We start from the raw sequence: 16,029 nt of genomic DNA, 5'->3' as shown, positions 1-16,029 counted from the left end.
TTGTGATGTTTACCAAGACAGCAGGCAGTGCAAAAATCAAATGCATTTTTATTAATGGAAGAGATGTTACAATTGGTCATAACAGATTGAACAACATTCTTAGAAGGATGCCCTAACCTATTATGCCAAAGATTGAAAAGAGAAAAAGGTACATTGGAATTAGATTGCTGACATTGTAATGCAGCTTTTGAAGATGAGGCACCAGAATAAATGTTGGAGTTGGAATTGGGAGAAGAGGAAGATTGGAGAGGCTGGTCAAACTTGTAAAGTCCTTTGTCAACCTTCCCAACCAATAAAATCTTCATAGTAGCCTGATCTTTCACAACACAAAAGGAAGGGTGAAACTCAAAAAACACAGCATTATCTTTTGCAAATTGAGAAACACTCATCAGATTTTTTGTTATGTCAGGTACATGTAGAAGGTTTTGTAAAACAAGAGGTTGAGAAGTGAAAGGAGAAGTAAAGGTATTATGACCAGTATGATGAATATGCAAACCTGAGCCATTCCCCATGTGGATTTGATCTGTGCCTGGAAACTCGGAGGGAGCCATCAGATTGGTCAGATCAGGTGTTAGGTGGTTCGTGGCACCTGAATCGGGATACCACGACTGATCGTTAACAGTTTCTGGTGTGGCAACAGATACTTGCATCTCAGTTGTTGCAGCAGTGCCATGGAACGATTGAAAAGATTCAGGTCCGGTGAACGATTTATCAAATCGATAGAAACATTGTTTGACAGTGTGGCCGAGTTTGTGGCACAACTGACATTGAATTTTAGGAGTGGACACTCCTCTTCCAGTACCTGTAAATCCACCACGAAAACCACCTCTGGGAGGACGATGAGGATTAGAAAAAGATGGATAGTGTTGTGGATAGAAGTTACCATAGCCTGCTGGAGAAAAGTTGCCATTTCCAGTAGAGGAGGATGGAAAATTAGGACGATAAGAGCCACGACCACCTGTAAATGTACCAAACTGAAGAGGAGAAAATTGTTGATAGCCACCTCGAGAAGCAGGAGGTCGATTTTGAGCAGCAAGATTTGCCTCTGGTTTTGATATATCAAGATCAGCATCAGAAGTGTCATTTCGAATCTCTTGAGCCATAAGAAGAGATTCAACTTCAGCAACCGAATACTCATCTTTTCTTGTTGACAGGGATGTAACAAACACAGAATAATCACGGGTGAGACCATTGAAAATAGCTTCGATATGGTCCTGTGTTGAAAGATTATGACCAATGGAGGCAAGAGAGTCAACAACATGCTTGATCTTGAGAAGGTAATCGTTCAGATTCCCAGTGAGTTTCGTTCGACGAAGTTGAGTTCGAAACTGACTGACTTTAGCTCGATTTTGAGCTGAGAAATACTCCTCGAGAGTGGACCAAATTTGAGCAGCACTGTTGCATCCTACCATTCGAGTGAGGATTTTCTCCGTCATTGATGAGAGTAGCCAGGATACTAACAGACTGTCTTGAACGTCCCATTCCAGAAATTCTTCAGAGATTCGATTCTATGCTTCATCTGCTGCTGTTGCAAATTTCTGAGGTGTTGCTGTTGGATCGAGAAATTTCAGTAGGCGGTGACCTTTGATGGCTGCGTATACTTGATGTCTCCACGGAAGAAAGTTGTTCTCATCAAGTTTAATCGAAAGAGTATGGTTGAACGAAAAGGCAGGAGGTCTTGTGAGATTACTGGATGCATTGGGACGAAGTGTAGAATCGACAGACGACGCCATTAAAACGAATCAAGCTCTGATACCATGTTGAATTTGAGAGAAGGAAAGAACAAGAAAGACAGATGAGAAAGTGTTTGTATTATTGATTGAATGAACAATTACACTTTACAGATAAATAGAGCAGAGCTTATATACAAGGAAAACAAAGCAGAGTTTGTTACAAGTTAGTTAGGTGACAGCTAAGCAAGACTAACTACCTCTAACAGAAAGCTAACTAACTAACTAATGGACAGTTGTGAATTACTGTCCTTAACAAATATCAATCGTATCAACCTAATTTAACCGTATTCATTATCCACTAGTCAAATTTGACAAATTTTTTTGTTAATAACCAAGAAATTGTTAAAATAGTAATCAAGTTAAGTAAATTTTTATATATATTTTTTGATAAGAGGTAAATTCATATTTAGTAAAAGTAAATTAAAGAATGCTCTTATTTATAGGATAACTAAATATTTTGTTATTAATAGGCCAAACCTATAAATTAGTATTCTCTCAAAAATCATCACATTTTTTTAAAATAATTAAATTATATATATTTAAAGTTGTTCTTTTCTTTCCATCCACAAAAGAAAAGAAAAAAAAGTTAGTGAGTGAGTGAGTGAGAGTGAGAGACGACCTCGTATCATAGTCGTAGTTAAAAGCGGGAATTTTAAACACAAAATCATACCCAATAGTTACTTTCCATCTAAATCCCGCGCTTCCTTTCTTTTGCTTTCTATTTTATTTATTTATTTATTTCTAAAAAGGTAGGTAATTTACTTGCAAATCTAAAAGCTGACAACTTGACAGAAAAGGAGAAGTTTTTTGCATTGGACCATTTAATGCGTAATCCCATTTTCACCTCTTCCTCATTAAACCATAGCCAAATGTAATACATAATTGAATGTGCTAGCATACCCAATATAAAAGAAGAAAGAAAGAAAAAAAAAGAAAACTCCCTACTCATACATTGCTCATCTACTCCTTCCTCTCTCTTTAACGCCTATATATATATTGAGAGAGAGAGAGAGTGAGAGAGGTTAGTACTTTCTAGCAGGTCCATTCTTCCATTTAAATTCTTATTCTCTTCACTCGAGTGGGTTTGTAAAGCAAATTCACAAATGGGTTTTGGGATTCAGAGGGATCCCTCTGTTTTCTTCAAGCTCTCTCTTCTTCTACTTTTGTTCGTTCCTTATCATGGCCATGGCCTAACCGAGACCACGAAAAGAAGAGGCAAAAGTGGTCGTAAGAGTAGCAGTAACCAGTGTGATTTTTACAAAGGGAGTTGGGTTTTTGACCAATCTTATCCTCTTTACGACCCATCTGTTTGCCCTTTTATTGAGCACGAGTTCACCTGCCGGAGGAATGGCCGTCCCGATCAGATTTACACAAAGTTCAGATGGCAGCCACAAGGCTGCTCCTTGGTAAGGTATGCATTTTTCTGCTTCTTCTTTTCTTAATTTCTCACCATTCACTCTGCCCCAAAACTCTTAGCTTGTCAGCCATAATTAATTACCATTCTGATTACTATATATTATTATGGTTCCTTCCATTTATGTTTTCTTGATTATATACATATGTCTAAATATAATATTTTGTAATTATAAATGATATGGTATTAGTACTCTGTCACGTAGTAATGAAATACTTAATAAGATACAATACCGTCATTAGGCTCTGGCATAGTATTATTATTTATTTAAGCGTTCATATATTATACTCACCCCTTTATAATCACTTGAGGCCACTTGAGCTAGCCTCAAAGTCGTTGCTCTGGTATAGTTTTCAAATTAAAGAGGCCATAATACTATATGGTTGTTGAGTGTTAATTGTATCATTCCACTGTCTCATATGATTTTGCTAAGTAGTGTTCATCATTAAGTCAATAACCCATTTAACCCCACCACCACCAACCCCCCATGAATTTATATTGTCCTTTTAAAAGTGTTAGTCTTTTTCTTCAGGATTCTACATAAAATTTGTGTTTTTTGTTACTCTTTTAAATTTTTAACTTAACCTCGTTTATAAAGGGATATTCATTTTAGGATTAATTTGAAAAAAAGTAAGTAACCAATTATGGTATTGGTAAAATATTCCGATTTACTGTCCAACTGGTTTTAATTAATTACTTTCTTTAAAGAAGATTTGTGAGTTGTCGGTATTGTTATTAACAGCGTTATTAGTTTACGTGTGATAATGTATTTTATGGTTGGTATTCAATCTGTCTCATACGCAAAGTCTCAGTCCAAAGATGCATGATTTTTACCCCCTCAATTATGGGTATTTATCCATTTGGGTGATTTTATAACTTCGTTTGTTACCTGCTATTGCGCTATATTTAGGTGATTTTATTTTTATGGGTTATTGTTAATGTTATGATTACTAATTATCGGAAAGAGAAAGATTATCCTTAGGCCATTTGATGGGTGGTCTGTAATTAACTTTATTGTATTAAACTAGAGTAAGGTAAAATTACAATGAACGATAGATCTGTCCTATTATGTCACCATGTGGACGTGGTTGTGGCTTGTTGTGACTGGTGGTGAGGCTCAAGGCAAGGCATGTGAAATTTTTGTTTTGGTGGATCCATTCTGTCACAATAAAGCGCGTGGTGTGTACGTGCTTTAACCCATAAGCGCGTGGCATATGAGAGCGAATCGTGTTTGTTGTTCTTGTTAACGAGAATATTTGCCATAAGATAAAATATTATCATCAAATCAGTAACAAAAGGAAAATAATTATCTAAAATTATATATTAATCAGGAAAAAAACACTGCCATTAACGTGCTGTTATTGGTGTGTGATTGCTCACAGTTCCACGCCCATGTTCCGCGCTTGGGACATATACTATTAATTTGTCTTTTTTCTCTTCTTCTAAAATTTTCATGACATGTGGCATAAATTATTAAATATGAATTTATTATTCTTGGCTGTACAATATTTTTATTTTTTCCTTAGAAAATAACGCTTTTTGGTATTTATTGCTTCTTTAATTTGCAGTTTTTTTTTTTTTTTTTTTTTTTTTTTATAACACTTTAATTTTACAGTTGGCTTGTGCTACAATTTCTTTTTTTACAGTTGGCTGAATGCAATAATTCTTTTTGGAATGTGTTTGTGAGAGGGGGTCATTAAATCTCCAAAAGTCAAAAGCTATATATATTTTAATAAAAATGACTAATCAGTACATAGTGATAAACCAATGTTTTAACATAATGTGAAATCTATGCATTAGATAAAAAAAAAGTTATCTATTAAAAACTTTTGATAGTGGCATGGCATGTGTATACAAGTTGAGTTGTATGGCAGTTTGTAAAACATACCACGATGTATTGGCATAATATGTCTGCTTTTAGTTCTAACCATAAACTTTTAATGTTTCTAATTTGAATAAAAGAAGATTGTTGATCGTAAAGTATTATAATGCATATAGATCATGAAATGATTAAAAAATAATATCTTGAAAATAAATAAAATTGTTGTGGAGGTGAGATTATTAATTAAGATTGATTAGGAGTCGGTGCCGATTTAAAGGGCCAACATCAACATACATTCTTGGTTGAAATGCGAATTAAACTAGTTGTTTAGAGCCGTAAAGCTCACGGGCTCTGCGGTGGCTGTGTCTTCTCCATTTCCATGTGACTTGCCTTTTCCATTTATGAGATGAACAAACATCAATAAGTACTATGTACATGCTCTATTTGTGGGATTCGAAGAATTCTTTTTTAAAATGTAAAATCAGAACTAAAGCACCTAATCATAAGATTCCAACGCACACACTTTTCTTGAAAAAACAAAAAGAGTAAACCAATCACATTTTTTTTGTCTTTTTCAAGGAGAGGCTGAAATGAAATTATATACATAATTATTCCATGTGATTTAAGTCGGAAACATTTGTGGGTGTGATGTTTTTCCAATTTTGGAGTAAGTGTCAGTGATGGTAGTTGCATTTCGCTTTGATAATGAACTGTCATGATTCTTTTTTCTTCTCTCAATTATGGCTCAATTGAATTGTGATGAAGAATCTCACATTTTTATGACATTAATGTAGTGCCTGTTCATGTTTTTATTTTTACACTTTTTAATCTTATAGTTGCTGGTAGCTGTGGTTGAATCACTTACCACTAATACAAAAGTTTAAGCTTAGTTAGTGTTAGCTATTTTCTAAATTTTTTGTTAATGTAGATTTGATGGAAAGGATTTCTTGGAAAGGTTAAGAGGAAAGAGCATTATGTTTGTTGGAGATTCTCTAAGCCGAAACCAATGGCAGTCACTCACGTGCTTGCTCCACTCTGCTGTACCAAATGCCAAATACACCATTTCCAGAGTTGATGATGTGTCCACATTTGAGATTACAGTAAGTAATTTTCTTTATTAATATTCTATTCGTGATAAAATAATCATCAAATTCTACAAAATTTATTTAAATTAGGATGTGTCAAAACATAGGTTGCTATTTAAAAACTATATGATGTCGGTTAAAATAACCCTTCTCAATTAATTAACAATATCTAACAGGGATCTCCTGTGGGAATAGGTTTAGCTGGTTATACTTTAAGGCATCACATGAAATATCTGTCCATGACTTTATATGGTAACCTTTCAAATCCCATTTCAAGCATTTTCCAGACCTTAAAAACTTTTGTCATCATTGTACCAACCATGTGGTCCTCTTTATATCTGGCCCATTTTCACATAACTTGTTTGATGTGGAGACTCTAGACTATAGTTCTAATCAAACAAAAATGGCCTCAAACAGTTCTGTGCACTAGTGTGATCTGTTTGGGGCTGCAATCCGAGCAAGCATGTGTGAAATTGTTTTCCTTTCAATGTCAATATAAATTTCTCAATTATTGCCCAATTTTTGGCCTATTTTTATTTTTTCAACGTAGCTAAGCAACTTGCTTGACAAACATCACTTTGTTGCAATTTGCAAAAGATACATTGCCATATATGAGAATGAGTTGTGACCTACAAAGTGAGTAAGAAAGTGAAGACATGATTGATTATATGCCAACCAATCAACTTAAATGACACATGTTTACACAAGTAAAATAATTCAATTTATACATGAGCGTGTCCCATATTTTAATAGATACTATAAAATAATTCAGAATTTCATGGTACGCAGCAAAGCATCCTTCACTCCCTACTCGATGTGTAGGTGTAGAGAAATTATATATCTAGCCAACTTTTCTCTTTTCTTCTTATTAAGAATTCGAGTATAAATTTTCATGCATCTCTTTTATTTGTATCATAATCACTAAGTTTGGTACCTCTCACTCTCATCCCACAACTGATATTGCCTTGTTTTTTTGCAGGATTATGGAGTCAAAGTAATGCTTGACCGAAATGTTTATTTGGTGGATGTTGTGAAAGAGAAAATCGGTAGAGTATTGAAATTGGATTCAATTGAGGGAAGCAAGCTATGGCAGGGAATTGACATGCTTATTTTCAACACATGGCATTGGTGGAACCGTAGGGGTCCCAGTCAGCCGTATGTCTCTCTCTCTCTCTCTTTATGTATATATCAAAAAAAATAGTTGTTATTGTATAAACTATGTCTTATTCACAATGTGATGTCACACTATTTTTTTGTGACTTGGGTGACCAATTGATGTAATGTTGCAGGTGGGACTATATTCAAGTAGGGCAGCAGGTCAGTAAAGACATGGATCGTATGCTCGCTTTCCAGAGAGCACTCAACACATGGGCAGGATGGGTTGATGCAAAAGTTAATTTTACTAAAACTAAGGTTTTCTTTCAAGGGATTTCTCCATCTCATTACAAGTAAGTAGTATCTTATTATCTTATTCACTACTCTTTTTTTAGTAGTTATAGTCATTTGATTTTTTTTCTTTTGTTACATGGTGCACATGACAATCATTAAATTTCATATATTACCTTTATATAAGAAAAAGGATAGACACCAACCTTCAATATATGTCATTACTAAATTCTAGCTAGCTGATAAAGTCATTAGTCTTAGTAATAGCTGCTAGGTGGCATGGTTTCGAGATCAATAAGTGAGAATTCACCTCACTCTTTAACTATATCCACTAATTGTAATGTTACTTAAATTTGGGGCAATAATTATTGGGCATAGGATAACTATTTAATTTAGAATGGTACCTATAGTTTTGGTTGCAAAAGCAACATAGAATTATCAAGCAGTTATACTTTTCCTGTCAATTTCTCTATAATTGCACAGAAGTTGAAATATGAACATTTATGAAGTGGTTGCGTAAAATAATTATGTAATAAAATATCAATTTATCTTCGCTATTGTTAAGATATTGAACTTTCGTTATCACTAGCTAGTTTTCTGTTTCTCTTTCAATTAAGATAAAATTACATAATTTGTTAGCCAGTTTAAGGGTTACATCAAGTTAACTAATTGATAGATTAATTGGGGATCATCATTTATCGCTTTGAGCCTTATAAGTACATTACGCAATCTTCTTGTCCCACATAATGTACATTTATGATTTAAGTGAAGTCTCTATCTACTATTCAATAATCATAAAGGACATGCCACTATCCTTTGTTTTTTCTCTGTGTAACGATCCATATTCCTAGTCATTGTTTATCATGAAATCATCAAATAGTGACCTCACACCAATTACTTCACAATTTAGGTAATAAATGATTGAGAAGAAACCCAGTAGTGTCCGTCTTAATTTATATTATGGTGACATTAATTAATTGAAGAATGACATTAACTAAGACAGCTAACACATAAATTAATAATGAAAAATTAACATGAAAGTTTATTTAATCCCATTGTTCTCACTTCACATGTGCAATTTAATTTATTATTTTGTTTTCTCTTCAATTGACATAAATTACGAATTGAAGCTTTTATTAATTAATTAAAATTAAAATTATTACAGTGGCACACTTTGGAACGAACCAAAGGCAAAGAGCTGTAAAGGAGAGACACTGCCGTTGAGGGGTTCAACGTACCCGGGTGGTCTGCCACCGGCTCTGTTTGTGGTAAAGGACGTGTTGAGCAGAATGAGGAAGCCTGTGACACTGCTCGACATCACCAACCTGTCACTCTTACGTAAAGATGGTCACCCTTCTATCTATGGCTTTGGAGGTCCCACTGCCATGGATTGCAGCCATTGGTGTCTTGCTGGAGTCCCTGATACTTGGAACGAGATTCTTTACAATTTGATTCTTTGAAGAAAAAATAAATGCATACATAAATTTATCATTGATCAATAATAATAAATAATAATGATGATGTCCTTATTGGAATCATATGATACATACAATATATATATAATGAAAAATCTCAACATATTTCTCATTTTTTAAATCATGAAAAATAAGGTTATAGTAATGAATGATGACATATTTTTTCAGCGAAGTAGCAATGTGGAGTTGAGTACTGATCATTACAGTTATATATGTATATATATTTAAAAATCTCTTTTAAGTATCGAAATCATTACGTGTGATTTTCTTAGTCACCTAGATGATTGCCGAAATTGATGGCTAAAATAAATTAGATGGATGATGATGGTCACCTATATATATGCTAAGCAGGTCGCGCCACTATTTTGGACTAAAATTGTTTTTAATACTCAGTGAACTGAATCATCTACACATGTACTTAAAATTGTTTCAAGTTTTGCTTCTCTTTTTTTTTCGTCATATGGAATCTTCTTATTAATTTTATTAACGACAGCTAAAATTATAAATTAGTTGTAGAAAAATGACTTTCACAAGTAGTACTCCAGAAAAATGAACTAGGCCTTAGCAGAGCGTTCATAGTAATCGATACAATTCAATGCAGGCCCAAAATCTATTCGGCCCATTTTGAGGTAGTAATACTAGGGAAATTTACAAAAATATACTGAAATTTGGGTTAAGTTTTACAAAAATATTGTCACACGGAAAAGTTTTGAAAAATACTGTGTTTTTATAATACACTATTAGAACACGAAACGGAACAACTCAAACAACAATAGAACAACTAAAACAATAGTAGAACATCAGTGAAAAACTTAACACATGTATGAAACTTATAAAAAAACACAGTAAAAAAGTAAAAAGACTGTCTGATAGTACTTTTATAAAAAAATGTCCAAAATTAGTATACTATGTAAATTTCCCTAATACTAATTAGTGGAGATTTTTGCTGATGAATCACTGAAAAGTCTTAAATTAATAAGTTTGGGTTAATTAATGTCTTTTTTTTTTTTGCATTTTCAATTCACATGAATACGCAACTACTTATACGACAGATTTCTTTAACTGATACACTTGAAAATCAACATTCCAAATTCATGTTTTTAGTATGGATCGTGAATCAAGATGATGGTCAATCAAATGAGCTAATTCTTATTTAACACCAAAAGTTAAGTTATTTTAGTAAACATTCAAAGAGATGCGCCATGCACATAACTCAAAATACGGCATTATATATTGAAATCCTTCCTTGTATCTCAAACGATCATATATTCATTAAAAATTACTAATTACATATGATCAAAGTTATCTTTTCCCCAATTATATACTTTAATTAGGAATTACATGCAAAATCAATTTGTGAAAATCCATCCAAACTTATTATAGTCACTTAAAAAATTACGTTCGGACAATATATGCAAAGCTTCTGGACTTTGTTTTTTCTTCTTGATCTTTCTCTTGGTGTATCTATAAAGCATGCAAAGGGCATTTAGTATTTACTAGAAAAGAAGGCTTTCCTTAGAAGCATAAGCTAAAAAAATGAACAGAAACAAATTATATATATGTAAAGAATTATTGAGACTTTACGTCACCAAATTAATATATTACGAAAGAAGAGAATATTACAATAACTAAACATATAAAAAGTAAATGGTCTGATGTATAGGAGAACTGTCTCTGTCTTTTTTAGTGAACCTAAACTAACAAACACTCACCTACTCTACCATCAGACTCCAAAACTCTCTTAACATATCTCCATATTTCAGCTTATAAATTACTCTCAATTTTCTTATTACGTTTCTCCACAACACCTCTCTCTCTCTCTCTCCCTCTCAATATGGAACACAATTGGTTTCGTGTGTCTCTTGTTTCCAACACTACAATACCCATTTATTTAATTATTGTCACAATAATAATCTCAGAAAAAAATTGGTATTGCAATGCGAAAGCTGAGTGGAAGCAGCAAGATTATTTGATGAGCTATAACAATAACAGTGATAGAAATAGTAATATAAATTTAGAAAAGGGGAAAAGGTGTGATTTATTTGAAGGGAATTGGGTTTACGACAATTCTTATCCACTTTATGACACATCAGCTTGCCCATTCGTAGAGAAAGAGTTTCACTGCCAGAAGAATGGACGCCCAGATAAAGCTTATCTCAAATATCGATGGAAGCCTACTTCTTGTCAATTGCCAAGGTACGTATACATATATATATACAATCAATGATATATATTGTCATTATTTTTTATATGTAATTCGTTTATGATCAAATTAGTTGTATACTAGAAAAAATTATTAAGTTTTATGTTACTGTAATTAATGAAGATATGATCTTTGAAAACACAGGTCCATTATTAATTAATTAATACAAGTTTATTAATTAGTCGCATTCATTGTATTATTTGAATGTTTATAAATAATTAATGGATCTGTATAGACTATAGACGATAATGAATAATAATAATAATAATATATATTAATAAAAATTGGGGGACAGTTAATTCATTTATATATATTTTTATGCTTTACAGTAATTATATATATTTTTATATATGTACAACTAAATGACATTAGGGAGAATATTACATGATGGATGGATTTGTGGTGAGAATATGTTTGGTGTGAAAGGAATTTATTTGAGGGAAGAAATTATTAGCTGGTTGATACATTTTTTTTTTTTGACAAAACTGGTTGATGCATTTTAATTAATCTTGACTTTTAACAAAAATTTCAATTTCATTCTATTAAAATAATAAAAAAGTTATTCCAATATTTTAAAATACAACAAAATAAATGAATGAAATAAAAATTATTTCTATTCCATTTCATTTCATTATTATCTCTAACCAAAAGTTAATTATTTATCTTAACATCTCCTATTAATATATAAACTCTCTACTTTATTTCTCTATTTTTTTTTGTTCTACCAAACCATGAAAGTAACTAAGTAATTAATGTGTGATTTTTTTTTTGGACGTAAGTAACGTGTGATTTTCTTTCCTTTGCAACAAAAAATTACATAAGCATAAGTTACAACTTTTTTTTTTTTCCTTTTTAGAAATATTGCATAATAAAGGTAATCAAAATATGAATGAATTTAATTTGTCTTTATATTTTGGTTGGGAGACAAACACATGTATATGGACAATGGTATATGTTTATCATTTTCATTTTCTGGTTGCCAACAATCAGTACGGATACTCACCCAATCTTTTTTTTTAATTCTGTCATTTATAACAAATTAATTAAATCCTTGCACCGACACGCTATTCTATATATTTCACATTACTAAACAAAGATGTCCCTTTGAAATGAAATCATTAATATATTTCTATATGTATTATTTATATAAACATGGAGGTATATATATACGTATAATTAATCCAATAATAATGTAGTTATATACATTGTTTAAGCATATATAGTCGACTAATTATATCTAGTAGTGTACCCATGCAGATTCAATGGAATAGAGTTCTTGAAGAAATTAAAGGGAAAGAAGATATTATTCGTTGGGGACTCTCTTAGTCTCAATCAATGGCAATCACTAACATGTATGCTGCATTCTTCAGTGCCACATTCTAATTTTACATTAACAAGAAAAGGTGGATTCTCTAAGTTTTATTTCCCAGTAAGTTTATTATTTAATTACGATCATATTTAAGTTTATTATATATATATGAAGGTTTACGTAATTTTTAGAATATATATGTATTTTGTTAGACATTGAGGGTGTTTTAATTTTCAGGAGTATAGAGTGTCGGTGATGATATATCGTAGTGCTTATCTAGTGGATGTCATTAAAGAAAGGATAGGCAGAGTTTTAAAGCTTGATTCCATCAAAAACGGCATCGTTTGGAGAGGATACGACATGCTTATTTTCAATACCTGGCACTGGTGGCTCCACAAAGGAAGCAAACAACCGTACGTTGACAACACAAACCAAAACTCCAATTAATACAACAATAATATCTTATTATATTTTGTATACCACAAAATTTAGAACGCAATAAAAACTAATACTATGTCTATGTGTACATGTATAAAATATATTGCATGCATGCTTCGTCTGATTAATATTGTTTTAATTAATTAATTAATGTTATTTTGAGATTTATAAACAGATGGGATTATGTTGAGATAGGAGGAACTATAAGGAAAGATATGAATCGGTTGGTAGCTTTCAAAGAGGGTTTGACAACTTGGTCCAAGTGGATAGACTCTAATATTGATCCTAAAAAGACCACAGTTTTCTTTCAAGGCATTTCCCCAACTCATTACAGGTAGATATTTCTGTCTTTTTCTAATAATTAAGGGCCTTATTACTTTATTATCCTGTGTCAAATTTAACTAATTTTATCCTTTGTCAATTTTTTTTTTTTAAAATAATAATTAATTTATCCATCTATATTTTATTGTTGTAAAAAAAAATGAAACATCTATATAATATTTATTCAACAAAGCTGTATCTGCACGTAGTACTATATAAAATATATAACATGATTTATTTAATTTGTTTTAATATAATAATAAATAGTACAAAAAAAAATTACTCATTTTGGTTTATTTTTGGGGAGAGAAGTGGAGAAGAGTGGAATGGTGCAAATTCAACGACATGCAAAGGGGAAACTAGGCCGGTAATAATAGGACGTTCAACATACGGTAGAGGTTGGCGGCCGCCCGCAGCGGCGGCGGTAGTAGAGCAAGTGTTGGCTAAAATGTCAACACCTGTGAAGCTTCTTGACATAACCAGAATGTCACAACTGAGGAAAGATGGGCATCCTTCTGTGTATGGCTTTGACGGAACAAAGGGAAACGATTGTAGTCATTGGTGCCTTCCTGGTGTTCCTGACTCTTGGAACGAACTCTTCTATGCTATTCTTTTTTCCGATTGAATTTTTTACATAATTATACATCGATGATCGATCCAATTTATAGTTATATATTATTAATATACATCACCACACATCTTATTCATATTTATTGTTTTTGCAACACCTTATATTAATAAGAATTAATTGTATTATGACAAGAATTTTGTACTCTTTATTGACTTTTGGAGAAAAAAAGCATATTTAATTTAAATGAAAATTTACAAGAAGCAAATAAAATCGATTTTTTTTAATACTTTTTTACAAGTTTTTCTTTGTAAATAAAGTTCAGTACCAATCATTGAGTGATTTAGCAGTTCATTTCATTCATCTTCACTTTATTCATTTCTCTTTCTCTTTCATTTGTTTCCCTGCTCAAATAACTCTGTTAACTCAGAGTTTTTACATGGTATTAGAGCCATGTCTAATTAAAGACCCATTCCACCTGAACAAAAAAGATCATAACAGCAGCAGAATGATCCAGCTAGAGTGGCTCTTTCAACAACAATCTTCTTCCCCTGAATCTTCAACTTAATTGTATGAACTTTACAATCTAGAGATCTTTAATCCTGGTTATTGTTTGAGCGTATGATTTGACATTTTGAATCAACTATCTGAGTGGAGTTCAAGAGATCTCTTGTGTATTTTTGTTATGTTAGAGACAAAGTGTCGCCTTCTCTAATTACTACAAAACTAAGAAAAGTAGCTGACGGGTCCAAGGACTTTTAGAGCAAAATATGTTTGAAAATCAGAGATAACAGTGTTGATTTGAGTGACATCCTTACCAGTAATTAGGATATTGTCAACATACACCAAAAGTAGCAGTTGTAAAGAATAGACTAGAATCAACCTTGCTATTGTTGAATCCCCACTGTAATAGAGATGCCTTGAGTGTGTCAAACCATGTCCTAGGAGCTTATTTTAAATCATAAATTGCCTTATTCAATTTGCAGACATATATAATTGGGAAATTGAGGATCTACAAATCCTTGTTGTTGATGCATATATACTTCTTCCTGTAACTCACCATTAAGGAAGACAATATTGATATCAATCTGTTGAATGTCCCGCCCATGTGTTACAGTCAAGGTGAAGATGATACGAATTATACACGACTTGACAATAGGGCTATAGGTTTCAAAGAAATCAAATTCTTGGGAATTTGTTGAAACCTTTGGAAGCTAACCAAGCTTTGAACCTTTCCACAGAACAACTTTATTCTATATACACCCACTTGTTGTGTATTATAGTCATTTCTGATAAAGGAGGCACTAATGTTTAGGTTCTGTTTTTCTTGAGAGCAACAAATTCAGTGTTCATGGCTCTATTCCAGCTTGGGTTAGCCAAAGCTTCTTTTATCGACCTAGGTTCAAAGTCAGTAGTCTTGATGGCAAGGTACATTTTGGGTTTAAAAATACAAAGTTTTTATTGAGTGATCATTGTATGGTTGTTATGAGTGAAAGGCAAACTGTGAGTACTTGAATTGGAATTAACAGATTCACTTGATGAAGTTAAGTGTGATTGAAGTTCTGGAATGTGATGTGATTGAGAACTAAACACAGGTGACAACTGAGAATCAGACACTTGAGGTGAGTGTATGGAGCTTAGAGACTCATCAGAGTGATAGGTAGAATTGGTAGCTGAGATAATTGGATGTAGAGGATTAGATGTGGGGATTTGAAAAGCAAGGCTGATTCTAGTCTATTCTTTACAAGAAAAAATGGGAAATTGCTACTACTTTTAGTGTATGTTGATGATATCCTAATTGCTAGTGAGGGTGTCACTCAAATCAACATTATGATCTCTGATCTTCAAACATATTTTGCTCTAAAAGTCTTTGGACTTGTCAGCTATTTTCTTGGATTTTGTTGTAATTAGACAAGGCAATACTTTATCTTTAACACAATGAAAATACACAAGAGATCTCTTGAACTCCACTCAGTTTGTTGATTCAAAATGTCAAACTACTCCAATGTGCTCCACCACAAAGATGTCTCAGCATATTAGCACACCAATGTAGAACTCCACAATGTACTAATACGTACTTGGTGCTCTTTAGTACCTCACCATGACTTGTCCGAACATTGCTTTTGCTGTAACTCGTTTGAGTCAATTTCAACAAGCTCCTACCTCAGAACACTGGAGTGCCTGTAAGAGAATTCTTAGGTATCTTTCTGGCACTCAAGTTACTGGTTTACAGTTTAAAGCTTTCTCGAGACTTGACTTACAAGGGTTCACTAAT

At 32.6% G+C, this 16,029-nt stretch overlaps 2 protein-coding genes across 3 annotated transcripts; both read left to right on the top strand.

The window, feature by feature from the left end:
- The first annotated feature begins 2,489 nt into the window (after window positions 1-2,489).
- LOC115706824 (protein trichome birefringence-like 41) lies at window positions 2,490-9,084 on the top strand. Its single transcript, XM_061114780.1, has 5 exons — window positions 2,490-3,144; window positions 5,898-6,069; window positions 7,034-7,209; window positions 7,344-7,502; window positions 8,606-9,084. The coding sequence occupies exons 1-5, from the start codon at window positions 2,837-2,839 to the stop codon at window positions 8,898-8,900; spliced, it is 1,110 nt and encodes a 369-aa protein (XP_060970763.1). The 5' UTR covers window positions 2,490-2,836; the 3' UTR covers window positions 8,901-9,084.
- Window positions 9,085-10,509: 1,425 nt separating this feature from the next.
- Window positions 10,510-14,037, top strand: LOC115706822 (protein trichome birefringence-like 41). Of its 2 annotated transcripts, none has more exons than XM_030634570.2 (5): window positions 10,510-11,111; window positions 12,376-12,547; window positions 12,665-12,840; window positions 13,041-13,199; window positions 13,499-14,037. In XM_030634570.2, exons 1-5 carry the CDS (start codon window positions 10,750-10,752, stop codon window positions 13,809-13,811), a joined length of 1,182 nt encoding a protein of 393 aa, XP_030490430.2. In that variant the 5' UTR covers window positions 10,510-10,749; the 3' UTR covers window positions 13,812-14,037. The 2 variants fall into 2 exon arrangements, with proteins under 2 accessions (XP_030490430.2, XP_030490431.2); XM_030634571.2 differs by having other exon boundaries at window positions 10,569-11,111; window positions 12,363-12,547.
- The last annotated feature ends 1,992 nt before the right edge of the window (window positions 14,038-16,029 follow it).

The sequence above is a fragment of the Cannabis sativa genome, chromosome 1 (genome assembly GCF_029168945.1).
Source record: "Cannabis sativa cultivar Pink pepper isolate KNU-18-1 chromosome 1, ASM2916894v1, whole genome shotgun sequence".
Taxonomy (NCBI): Eukaryota; Viridiplantae; Streptophyta; class Magnoliopsida; order Rosales; family Cannabaceae; genus Cannabis; species Cannabis sativa.
This window is presented reverse-complemented; position numbering and strand designations above follow the sequence as displayed.

Excerpts from the sequence above, each read along its gene's own strand:
- LOC115706824 (XM_061114780.1), top strand. The coding sequence starts at position 2,837 with ATGGGTTTTGGGATTCAGAGGGATCCCTCTGTTTTCTTCAAGCTCTCT. Across the intron at positions 3,145-5,897 it reads CAAGGCTGCTCCTTGGTAAG|ATTTGATGGAAAGGATTTCT; the intron begins GTATGCATTTTT and ends TTGTTAATGTAG. Across the intron at positions 7,210-7,343 it reads CGTAGGGGTCCCAGTCAGCC|GTGGGACTATATTCAAGTAG; the intron begins GTATGTCTCTCT and ends GTAATGTTGCAG.
- LOC115706822 (XM_030634570.2), top strand. The coding sequence starts at position 10,750 with ATGGAACACAATTGGTTTCGTGTGTCTCTTGTTTCCAACACTACAATA. Across the intron at positions 12,841-13,040 it reads CACAAAGGAAGCAAACAACC|ATGGGATTATGTTGAGATAG; the intron begins GTACGTTGACAA and ends ATTTATAAACAG. Across the intron at positions 13,200-13,498 it reads ATTTCCCCAACTCATTACAG|TGGAGAAGAGTGGAATGGTG; the intron begins GTAGATATTTCT and ends TGGGGAGAGAAG.